This window comes from Condylostylus longicornis, unplaced genomic scaffold, assembly GCF_029603195.1.
Source record: "Condylostylus longicornis isolate FDR11 unplaced genomic scaffold, ASM2960319v2 ptg000100l, whole genome shotgun sequence".
Lineage (NCBI taxonomy): Eukaryota > Metazoa > Arthropoda > Insecta > Diptera > Dolichopodidae > Condylostylus > Condylostylus longicornis.
In genome coordinates, this window is record NW_026578068.1 from 3997672 (window position 1) to 4011553 (window position 13882).

The 13882-nt window shown below is 23.0% G+C and overlaps 1 protein-coding gene across 1 annotated transcript in view; it reads left to right on the forward strand.

The window, feature by feature from the left end:
• Nucleotides 1-2699: 2699 nt before the first annotated feature.
• LOC129614068 (IDLSRF-like peptide) overlaps nt 2700-13882 on the forward strand; it is a 158574-nt gene continuing 147391 nt past the window's right edge. The window contains exon 1 of the mRNA XM_055528456.1: nt 2700-2766. Coding sequence (XP_055384431.1) covers nt 2700-2766 — 67 coding nt within the window. The remainder of the gene's footprint in view (nt 2767-13882) is intronic.

Sequence of the window (13882 nt, forward strand, 5' to 3'; positions counted from 1 at the left end):
TAATCATGTTTGTTATTAATATTAAAAAAAATTTAAAAGTTATTTATAGAAGGGACTTGGTTTAGATTTGAAATGTAATGTGTCTATAATTTACGGTTCAATATTTCAAATTCTGTTTAAAAAGGTGGTTAAACAAGTGGTTAAAAAATTTTTAAAATAATTTGTAATTTTCATTTAATTTTTAATTATTTCAAAAAAAAAAATATTTAACCTGAAATTATTCGAATCTTAGATAGTCATTTTTTTTCATTTGAATATTTTTAAAACAAACCACCTCAGAAATTTCTTTTTTCCCTTCAATTTATTATTACTTCATTTAATTTTTGTAATGGGAAAGAGTATAAGTGAACAAGGCTTAATAAAATACCATAGTTTTATAAATTTCTTTGATTAAAAGTTATTTTTTAATTAGCTATATTGTTTATTGGGCATAATAAATTCGCATGTATTTCATTTTATAATTTAATTACTGTTGTAAAATATAATTTAGGAAATTTATTAAATTTGCATTATTCATTTTTTTTGTATAAATTCATTAATATTGATGTGTTGATAATAAATTTTCATAAAACAACTATTTTTAATTTATACTTATAAATAAATATCTCGTACTTAATATCGTTTCAATTTTTTTTTTCAAATTCTAATCGTTTTTATTGGAAAATACACCTGTCAGGCTTACTTCAAATTCCTCGAACTTAAAATGGGAATAGTAACATTTTCACAATTATGTTCAAAATAATATTCGTATAATTTATATATTTCTATGAAGTTTAGATGAATGGCTATCCGAGTAATTATTACCAAGTTCATCGCAATAGAAGATCTTGACATAAATTAAGGAGTTAAAATGAAACTTGAAAATTAATTTTATAATTTCTTTGTTAAACATATAATATTCATTCCATCACGCTCAGAAACCCAGAAATATGGCTTCTCTTTATCTATTTAAGTATGAAAAAAATATTTAATAATAAAAGTTTACCTTGCATTAAAAAATTATCCTATTAATTTTTTTTCTGCTTTTTCTTAGAGTGATTCAACAATTTTTTTTTATAATTAAATAATAACTAAAACATGATTTAACTTTTATAAGGGACACATAAGTTAATCATGTAAGTGCTACGAGTATAAAATTGTATAAAATAATTAAAAAAATAATATAAAAAATAATTTTATACGAATACGAAGTTTAAGTACGTAGTGTGCTTTTATTTTCTTTTAAAAACAATATATCAGCAAATTAAAAAGAAATTATTTCAAAAATTTATTAAAAGTTAATTATTTGATAAATTTTATAAAAATTTTATTTTAATATTTCTAATTAAAGTTTAAAGCATATTTTTTTCATTAAGTTCGACTCAATATTGACTTTATACATATAAAGGAGATTATTTCGAAGAATCCAAAATTAAATTATAATTAAAATAGTGAAAAACGTGAAATACATATATTTAGTAATATATTGTTCAAGTGTATAACATTAAAAGTGGAAGTAGAAAACATTTGTTAACAAATTTTAACAATATAAAAACTTTTCTCATTAAATTAGAAAAAAAAATAATTGATTTTTTTTTATTTTCATTGATTTGTGCTCTATTTTTACCTTAATTTTTTTTTTCGGTCACAATAAATTCAAATAATAATTATTGTCGTCCTAATAAATATATATTGATAAATTACAACTACATAATAAATTATATAACATATTATCATCATTTTATACATACATATGTATATTATATAACTTGATTCGCCACAAAGTTTAATAAGAACAGAAAAGAATTCATTATATACATACATATATGAAATTCATATGATTCAGAAAGAAAGAATATAAAATTATATTACTATATACATACATATATGGTAATATAACAATTATATAATATATACTTATTATATACAACAACGTAAATAATATAAAATATTGAATTATAAAATAAAGAAGAGTTAAAATAAAGTTGAAAACAAGAGTGGAAAATTCTTAAGTGAAAAAACAAAATTTATATTGTGGTTATACCATTTATATACATATATACATATGTATATACAATATACATTGAAATAACCAAAAATAATAAAAAAAAGGATAACAATAAGAATACAAAAACAAAAAGTATTTTATTAGACGGTGGTATAAATGTTTATGTGCATGAGTTTCACATATTTAAAGTATAAATAAACGCAAATGAAATTATAACTACAAAAACATATATACATATATATATATATATATAGTACGAACGTATATGCCTATAAAAAGCCTTAAGCCTTTTTAAGTTTATATTTTGTTTTGATTCTTCTTTTCTTCTTTTTCATACACACATAATAAAATTTGCTTGGTTTGAGCTCCTTTGCAAAAAAAACGTCATTTTATTTATTGTTTAACATTAAACGTGCAAAAAAAGTAACTGTATAACAAAACCATAAAATTTTCTTATATTTTTTCTTTTGCATTGTTTTCAAACTTTCTTTTGCCAAAAAAAAGAGAAAAATAAAAGACGGTTGAAACTTGAGTTTTTTTTTCTTATAAATATTTGTTTTTTGATTTTATATTTGTATTAACGAGTTAAAGAAGCAAGACAAAGAAAAACATTGATTATTTGAGAACGTTATAATAATACATAATAATTATGTTGAAAATATTGGCTTGGTTTTTATTACCATTTGGTGTATTTTTTACAATACATCCATCAATGGTAGCTGGTATCGATTTGAGCCGATTATATGGACATATGGGCCCACCGATGCAGAAACGTACAGGTAAGTTACTATTTATATCTAATTAAAATACATTAAGAAATATTATTAAATATCGTTAGTGGACAGTATAACAGATATGGTGAAGCATGGCATATGTTTTATGCCAAACCTAAAATTGTATATCTGGGTTTTGTTCTGTTACGCTATGTATACCTTAATTGAGTATCTAAGAATTATTGCAAATTTCACAAATTTCACATATGTAGGTTATGAAACTTAAATTTCCATGCAAAAGAACAAAATTAGTATAAAAGTACCGGAACTTTCAAAATTGTATATATTCATAAAAAATTGTTATTAAATTCAGTTTTATGTTATATTAATTTAATATTAAATAATTTTTATTATTATTGTAAAGTACAAAATTATACTAAGGGTCCGTTGTTTAATACTATTATACATTAATGAGTGTATTATATAAATAAATGCTACGCTATGCAACGATATTTTATAAGAAAATTTTTTAAGACTGCTATACTCTTTCCCATTACAAAAATTAAGAATATATATGTATAAAGATTTTCTCTTTAATTCTATATTGAAGTTATCCATCTACGAGAAGCTTGTCATTCATCATATAACTCATTGTTATACTATATATATTTAAAAAAAAATTGCATATTTTTAGGTCAAAAAGAAATTTGTTTTTTGATTGCAAATTTGGGACTTTTTCTTAGTTACATTAAAAATTTCTATTTAACGTTACTTTTAATAATTTATAAAAATTTGATAAGACTAGCTTAGGCTTATGTATTTTTTTTTACACCATTTTATCAAAGATAATACGATAATACAAACTTTACATGCCCGAAAATTTTATTTTTATCAAATTCGTGTGGGTATGTTGAGGGTAGTATTTTTGTTTTAGTTGGATATATTAAAGTGGATAAATTTCAAAAGTTTTTTTTACTTACTTTTCTTAACTTTTTGTTTTAGTAAAAAACAGAAAAGAAATCCGAAAAAAAATTAGTTTTTATAAATTTTTTTTTTAAGAGAAATTATTAAAAAGGAAAACTTAAATAAGAAAAAGTCTTGAAATATTATCGTAGACTTACCAGAGACTTTTCAATTCTAATAGTAGGAAATATTGTACGTATTAGTGTAAGTTTTCTAAATATTTTTAAACAAAGCAATTACATAATAATTGTTTGTCATTTCAGTTATGATTAACGAATATCAAAATTCAATATGAAGCCTTATTTTTTATTAAAGCTTAATTTTTATGTGTATAACATTACATAATAACTTTCTAATTGTCAAAATATTAAGATTTTAATATAAAACAATTAAAAAAAAGCAGTAAATTGTCTAAAACTGTAAAATGAATTTAATTTAAATTCATTACATTAATTTTAATATGCAGACTAAAATGTCAAGTTCAATATTTCGAAGAATGAAACATTTTTTAATATAAAAGTTTTTAAATTTGTTTCTCATTTCCCCAATGAGATCCCAAAAATAATTTTGATAATTTTACAAACTATTTTTGAAATTATATTTTTTTTTCTAAATTTTTCGCTTTCCTATAATAAAGTTTTTATAAAAAGAAATATAAAAAAAAAAGGCATGAAAAAGAAAATAAAAAGGAAGTAGGATAATGTTTTTTTTAAATAAGGAATAAAAGATTTATTCGTAATTTTTTTTTCTCTTATGTTATAGGTTTTGTTTTGTTTTCAATATTTTTTAAAGTCCTTGAACCACTTCTGTTTCATAATTGACTTTTGGATTAAGAAGAAAACAAAAAAAAAAAATTTCTTTTTGTGGCGAAGTCATTTTAGTTATTTAAGCATTGAATTTAACAAAAAACAAATCTCAATAAAAATATTGATTTAGTATTGTTTAATAAAATTTTATGAAAAACTTTTATTCAGATAAGTAAAATTACTTTTCATAAATTATAAAATATGTAGCCTACGTTCATAAAATTTCTGTAAATTTAAAATTCTATAGACTTACTTAACGTACTCTTGGTTAAAACTCGTAAATTTATTTATAATTAAGCTATTAATGTCAAAATAAATTTTACTGAAATCTTTAACACTTCATGTTTGAACCAAAATTATCAATTATTTTTGAATATTTTGAATAAATATGTTCATATTGTACTTGGAATTTATTATTCGTAACATTCATTTCAGATTTTTTTTTTATAATTTAAAATAAATTAATATTCGTTGCCGAATAATTTTATTTTCGTGTAATATTTATACTGTAAATTTACAAGATATTGTCTAGTAAATTTACAAGATATTACAAGAATTTTAAAGTTTGAGTTGACTTCTCAATAAATTTTTTGCAATTCAAAAATTCTATTTAAATTTTAATTGGTTATTAAAAACCAAAAAAATTAATTTCAAAATAAATTAGAAAAGGCTTTTATTTTACTTTTGTAATTATTTTAGAACCATTGAATTTTAATCAACTTAAATTTATGATTTTCAAAGAAATTTAATTTTTATTATATTTATTCATGAATGGAATAAGTATACTTTTCAATTATAATTTTGGTACTTTTGGGAAAAGAAAAACATTTATTAGTTTCATCCTGTCTGTCCGTCTATTAACAAAACTTCTGCACCGTTCGTATTTATAAAAAATCGTAGTGAAACTTTCAAAAGTTCTGATGTAACCCTTCTCCATTCAAACATATTTACTTTTTAACACCAGCGTAATTTTTTGAATTTTGTCATTTAGGTGAAATTTTCCTTTACATTATATTATAACTTCTTAATTATTTCTATATATGAACAGTATTGACCATTGATAAAAACTTCAATATAATCATAAAATGTAATAAACTTTATATGTTTTCTATTTTGATTGTATAGCCAACTAATAAGCAATTTATCAAAGTGAAGAAGACCAAAGTTAGCATCAAAAAATGTTAAAAATTTTTAAATATTTTTTGAATAGAATTAAAAAATAGAATAGAATTAAATAGAATTAATTTTTTTCTTTTTATTTTCATATTTTTCTATTAATAAAATTAATAGAAAAATATGAAAATAAAAAGAAAAAAATTTATAAATCTTTATTTAATTTAGTCCTTTTCAATTTAAAAGAAAATATTTTCAATGAACGCGCAATGATTAACCTTGAAATATTCTTGAACTTAAACCTGTAACATTATTTGAATAAGAAAAATTAAAATGAAAATTATTATAATTTCTCTATAATATTGCAAGCGGGTTGGAGGCTCTACAGTAAAAATTTATGGTAATTTTAAGGAATTTGTACCATTACGTTATGATAGGGAGGAAAAATTCTATACAAATGTAAAATTTTCTTTTTTCCTACCAAAATTACATTGAATCATAATGATGAAAAAAACAAGAGAAAAATGAAATTCATTTAATCAAGATTTTACATAATTTTATTTTTGGTAAAGTAAGTATTATAACGATTATGAAACATATTATTTTTATAACCTCAATGGCTCGCAACACAAATTTACGCGATGGAAAGCTTATTATTAGTTTCTTTTTTTTTTAATTTCACAAAATTTTTTTTATCTGTTTTTCTTAAACTTTTTATATAATATGTATAACAAAATTTTATGTACAATCAGTATATATATGAATTTGATAATAATTCAGAGGTGAATCTTTTTCAAAGTTTGAAAGGATTTGCCTAAATTAAATTTAGTCCTTATTTGCGTTTCTTATTCACAGACAGACTCTTGCAATTCAGTAAGTTGTGAATTTTCCTAAAAAATAGTACATAAAAATTAATCTTTAATTTTTAAATATAGTAAAATGTCAACTAAAATTCTTATATTTCATTTTAAAATAACTTCAAAATATAGCAGAAAATATTTAATCCTTGCTTGAAACAATGTTCAATGTTCCAACATATACACACATTTACATGCAATATATTTCTAACATATATCAAGACTTTGACAGTAGCCAAACGATATTAAAACGTTTAAAACAGAACGTCTTAAGGAATATTATTAATATATTCGATTTAACTAATTAGTTAGAAATAAGTTACTAAAATATGCGGGCTCTAAAAACACCTACATATCCCGTGCATTAATGACTTAAAATAAAGATTTACTGAACGTGTATAGCACTGATGTATTGTAATTTTATTTTACACATCTTCTATGTTACAGCTATTTTTGAATTCTTATCGTTCTGACAATATAAAGCAATAAAAAAACACAAAAAAGAGAGAGAAAGGAAAAAAAACAGATTATATTAAATAACTTCCTATTATCATTTTACGTCGGCTTAAGTAAATGAGAATAATGATTTTTTCTTTTCTGTTTCTTTTGCTTTTTAATTTTTTTTTTTTTGTAAAATTACAATACTTATTTGACTGAAGTTAAAGGAAAGTGATGTTAAGAAAGATTTAAAATTATTGTAAATACCTGTAGAAAAGAATGGCGGTAGCTGGTGTGAAAAAACATCACATAGAAAAGAAAAGAAAAAAAAATAAAAATTCTGTAATTTTTATTTCAACGAGTGAAAAATACAGTCTATGCTGATTTTGCGCTCGTTCCTTTTGGTATACATAGTTTATTCTAAATCTTTACACGTACATACATACATATACACATGCATATATATATATATACGTGTTCTAATAATACACCATCAAGGACAAAGGCAATAACTACCTTTTATATGTTTTTCCTTTTTTTTTTGTGGTTATTTTCTTTGGGCTTCGATTTTTCTTTTAATTTTTGTTTCGATTTTTTGCTCCTCTATTTATAATATAATATAGTAAAGTTCTGGGTTTCAGCACTTTATGACTTTATGGTTGTATCAAGATTTAAAATTTTACCATTGAATGTAGGTCAAAAGAGGTACGAGGCTAAAAGCGTGCTTAGATTAAAGGATAAAATATTGATATTTTTCTTTATATGTTTTTTTTTCATATAATATGTAAATATGTACCTTTAAATATACGTATGTTTAAGTATATATTATTATTTTCGAAATTGTATGTTGTAAATGTTATATACAACATACTAATGTTCGGGCTTAATAATTATACATTTATGAATGAATTTAAAATATTTTGAATATTTAAAGTATGCAACATAAGACCAAATACAATATACATAATTAACACAAACATACATGTGTATATACATGATATGAAAGTACACTTATACAATGTATGTGGTTTTTATGTATGTATAATTATGTATACTTATTATGTATTAAATAATTGAATGAAAAAATTTTCTCATTAGATTTAAAATTTAATTAGTTTTAAAATTAACTTGTATGTGATTAAAAATTTTTAGCTCAAAACCATGTACTTATAAAGTTGTAAACAAACATTGAATATAAATTATGAAACAGTTGTATGTATATAATATTAACGGAGAATCAAATAATAATTATTATTATAGAATACCCTATTGTACAATCTCTTATAAGAAATATGTATAAGCTACACAATGTGGTCCGAAATTTGGTGTAAAAGCTCTCGTGATTATTTTATGTTTTCTTTAGGAAAAAAATTGTTCGTGCAGCGAGTTGCATTCGGACGTTAAGAAATGGTTTTGGTAGCTTAAAGAAAAAGAAGAATTAAGTAGAAATGTTTTTTAACTTTCTAAATATAAATAGCCAAGGTATTTTTCTATATTAATTTTATTAGTAATCAGAAAAAATAAATCAATTTATAATGGATTCAATCTTTCATGTATTTCAATCTCATCCTGCTAACCTGCAAATGAAAAGAATAATATAATCATATACTTTTATTTTACATAGCCATGTCCCCTAAAAAAAGAAATTATTTTCAAATTAATTCCTTATTAAAAAATAAATTTAATGCAAATATCACTAAAGCCCTTATATTTCTTTGACTACTTTTTGTTATTTTTTTTTTATTTCACAAATATACCAAAAATATAAAAATTCATTGTATATATGTATAAGTATATATACCGACTTTTTTTTCTATTTTCATTAAAAATTAATTAAAAATTTTTCCCATTGAATTTGATAAAAATCTACATTATCGATAATTTTCCATTCAATGCTAAAAAATTCAAATGAAGAAGCCTAAATAGAAAATTTATTGGTAAAATAACAAAAAGTTGTATAAAAACTAAATAATAACGATGATTTAATCGTATTATTTGTATAACCTTACAAAATAAATGACAGCTTAGATCTTAATCCAAAAATACCAAAAGCCAACAGAAAAAACAAGAAGAAAATAATAAATAAACAAAAAATATTTTGCTATATAAACACTGTATATATTATATACCACTATAGATGTATTGAGTAACACTATATATATATATACGGAGATATTGACTAAAGCAAGAGTAAGGATAATTTTGTAATGGAATTATTATTACACTCTATATATTATTATGTATGTACATATGTTATGTATAGTTTTTATTTCGACAAAATTGTGGCAACCAACATATTCCAGTATAATATTATACTCTTTCAGTTTATTAGATATTGTTTTTACTTAAAATTTCATTTATGTTGGTGACGTTGACATGTTTTAGTTATTAAGTACATTGTAGCACACATATTAATGTACTTTCCCTACAAGATTTAATAAAAACTGGTACGTATGTGTACTGTAAGTACAGACATGTATTTTTATATTAATATTAGATAATACATACATATATATATATAAGTAAATGCGCATCTAATTCCACGTTTATTATGGAACAACGTGTTGCTGTGTAGTATTTGCACAACTCGTTTATACATTCTTGTACCTTTATTAAAAATTTTAGATTCTAATTTAGAAAAACAAAAGGGATAACATTTTTATTTTTTCAATCAAGATTAATGTATTTTTTATACTTCAATGATAAAGTTTTATTCGTACATGTTATTTCAATACTATAATTTGTATGCGACCAAGGATTATACATTTTTGTAGTAACATAATAACTTTAAAAGGTGACACCAAACATATTTTCTAAAAAAAAAAAACAAATTTTTAATTAAAAATTGTTTTATCAATTATTATTTTTTTGATCATCTTCTCCTTGGGAACATAGAGCTTTCATAAAGCTTTTCCAACGAACTGTATAAGGTCATTCGATTTATTTCTGCTCGTGTCATGTTTGTCATGGCGATTTCCTTCTTTATTATTCTTTGCCATATATTCTTTGGATGTCTAACGCCGTTGCGGGTAAGGCTCCAATACTCGCCTTGCAATTACTTCAGTCGGCTGTCGTAGTGTGTTGTCTATCCATCCCCAGGATACTCGACAGATAATTCCTAGGTTTCATTTTATGATGAATACCTGTATTTTGTTTGCGTATACATTTTTTGCTAGTCATGTCTCGAAGCCATACATCAGGACTAATTTTACACATGTATTAAATATTCTTAATTTTGTATTTCTGGATAAGTGCAAAGATTTCCAGATGGTCTATGTCTCGCCAAATGCCGCCTTAGCTAGTTTCAACCTATTTTCTATGCCTTCTTTAACAACCGGAGAGTCGATATTATACTGCCGCGATAATTGAATTGTTTGACATCTTCACATGACGAAGTGGGAAGGGTTTGCTGTTTTTATTCGGAGTGATTTGATTATTCTTGTGTTAATTTTCAGACAGACTTCTACCGCTCTTGAAGTGATTGTTGACTTCCGCATTGCTTTATCTATTAGGGCTATGACGAACAGCAACGGTTAATTGAAAGTTTTTAACTCATAACATAAATAATAAATTATTAGTGAGCAAGTAGAGATATACAACCACTTAGTAAAACATCTTTTTTCGAAATAATTTTCTTTGACAGTATTTAGTTTAAGATTCACTAACTAAAAAATTTGCTTCAATTTTATATTTGAAATTATTTAAATCAATTGTGATCAATTTTTAATTTTCATCCTTTTTAAAGCATGATGACGTGGTTACGCAGTGTATCAACTTACTTTAATCTTAATTCAAGAAAGAAGGTCTGTAGATTCTCTCTTATTAATTTTTACATTGTCAAGATGATAAAATATTCTATGGGTTCTTTTATTGTATGTCATAGGTTAACATTGAATTATTTTAGATAATACTATTACTATGTATGCACATACCAAGCCTACACATTTTGATTTTTTTAAATTTTGTATACATTCAAATATTTTATCATTCTAATTTATTTGTAAACATCATATACATATATGTTTGCTTACCGTATATAGAAAAATAATACAATTGAAACATTAATATTTAGAAAGTTAGAATAGATCTATAGATTTTGATTTTTACTTCGTTTTTAGATTCTTTTTTTTGTCTCTAAGGATTTCGAATAGCCATATTGAAAGGTGTATTCCTTTTTTTTATAATCTTTTTTACTCTGATTTATTGCGGTATTTATATATTCAGTATGAATGTATGTATGTTGTGTTTGAAATAATAAAATGGTATCAAAAAAGTAAATTAGATCGAAATCAAAAGAAACAAATTTACAAGCAGGATCATGATGAATTTGACATGAAGAGCTTTTTTGTTTATTAGAGAAAAATTTTGGGGAAAATTATATTATATAAAAATGAATTTCATGTTTTATTACTGCGGAGGCGACTTTTAATGTCCTAGATGGTTGACGTCGAACTTTGTTCTATTTTGCATAAATTTTTTTTTGATTTGTGTACTTACTTACGGCAGTATGATTTTATTTGATAAGCATTGGATTGTGTTCTATTTTTCAACTAAATAAAACCAACGAACATTTCAAAATCAAACTTCTATTAAATTTTTATTTGATCGAACAAAATAGTTGACCTGTGTTTGAACTGCAATAGCTTAGGTAAACTGTAGATGTATATTAATTTAATTTTGTTTCCTAATTGAAAAGTAAATGATAAATAATTCATTATACATTATATATTTTGAAACACGAGCATTCTGGTCGTGATATCCAATATTAAAATCGGGGACCTAGACAGATTCCTCAAAAGAAACAGGTGACTTTGATAGGCAGCATATAATCAAGCATTCGATGATAACCCTTTTGTTCAAGGGTGATGGCATTGCGCATAGCCTGCTGCACGGTCATTCTCGACCAACCAACCAACCATAATCAGGACAAAAACAGCTTCTCTTTTCTGAAATTGGTACAAAATCAATTGTTACAAAGAATCACAAAATTTTGTTAAGTACTTTAATTCGCCCATTTAGGTGTGCTTTATTTCCGATTATAAAGATTTACGAAAAAAAATACATTACCTTTACAACCCAATTTTTATTGTACAGCACTTGGTTTGTAATATGAAAATGAAAATTATTAAGGGTATGAAAAAAAAACACCATTTTTTTTTCTTCTATTTTTAGAATTATTTAGAAAATATTTTCCTTGCTCAAAATGAATGATTTGCAATAGCTGATGAAAAAAGAAAATTTAAACGTTATCGTGAACAAATGATTTGTGGTATTATACGTAAAAAAATGAAGTTTTATAGGACAATAAAAATAGAATAGAGAGCATACAACTTAAGCAAGAAAAGCAAAAAAAAAAAATATAGCCGAAAAGGGACGTGATTTAATGGCTTGTAGTTTTTTTCCTTTAACATTTCTCTTTTTTTCTTCTTTTTTTTGTCATATTGTAAATGAATTGGTTTTTATAGAATTTTGTCCATTTAAGGTACATAACTTAAAAAATAATTTAATTCAGTTTTTTTGTTTTGGTATTTTGGAAGCGAAAGAGAATATTTAATTGAGAATGACTAGCAAAATTTGTAGCAAATAAAGTAGTTTGTTTACTTTCGTGTTTTCGGATTTCATTAACTATAAAAAATCATTGAAAATCAAATTAAGTCCTCAGACACGATTTTTTTGGAATATTTTCTATTAAAGCCGAGAATTTTGTTTAGCAGCTTTTAAGTACTATTTTTGATATTAAAATTTTTGAAAAATTGTTTTGTTTGAATTTGTTAAAAATTTCTTTCACGCTTAAAATTACTTTTTCAGTTCTTCTATAGTTTAAACTTAGTCGAGTTAGGGTGTAGATGAAATAACGAATAGGTGAAAGTGTATGAATAAGTCAATCCAAATCTTAGAGAGTTTTTATGTTTTACTAAAGATGCGTTTTTCGCAAATGTAAATGTATATGTTCAGCAATACTTCCTCTTTGTCCTATTAATTTCAATTAAGTTACAACAGTTTTTAAATTAAATTTAGTTGAAACATAAATTTCCGCATTCAATTATTAAACGTATATGAAATTGTATTTTAATTAGCAATAATACGAGAGTTACTATATTATGGAACCTTGAGGTTAAAATTACATTGATATTTTTTTGCAATTCTATTTACGATATTGTTTGCTTTTTATATTGCCTGTGGTTCAATATATAATTAAAAATAAAAATATAGGACTAAATTAATAATTTTTATTGATTAAAAACGTATTGTACTCGTATATATGCATTGCTGAAATAATGAAATAAAAAACTTTTAATTTATCAATTTTCATTATTTTGCAATTAAACACCGGCATGATTTTAATTTTTTCAAAATATGTATAGTAACTACAATAAAAAAAAATCTAAATAATTTGTTAAAAAAAAAATTTCAATAGCTTCAAGGTTTTAAATAAAAATTTATTATTGTAATTGAAATTTGTATTACATAAAATGGTTATACTTTATGTATGTAAGTAGGTACCTATTTTAATATATTTTTATGGGTTAGTACCTATATTATGTAAATAGAACAAATTCGAAAATAATACAAAGGAAACAAAGAAGTTTCCATAGTTTCTATCCACTTCCATTTTGTAACTATACAAATTTTTTTCGATTTCTTCTACTAGTATTCATACGTACATTGAGTGCTAATATGTTAATAAGGTTTCAGATTTAAAATTAGTTTAAAATTAGCTTAAAAGTCAATATTTTTTTTTTTTAATATTTAAAATTCACATTTTATACAATATTTTAATAATTTCATTTTCTAACGTTTCTATGCAATTTAACTGATAAAATCATGAAGTTTGTTATAAAATTTACAATTCATTTTTTAAATGAGCAAAAAATTTTTTGATTTTATACTTATATTGCATTCACTCTTGTCTAAAATGGTCAAGTCATAAATAGTATTTAATTAAAATATAAATATTACCTATTTCAATATTGATTTTTTTTGTGGGTAAAGAGGTTAATGAAA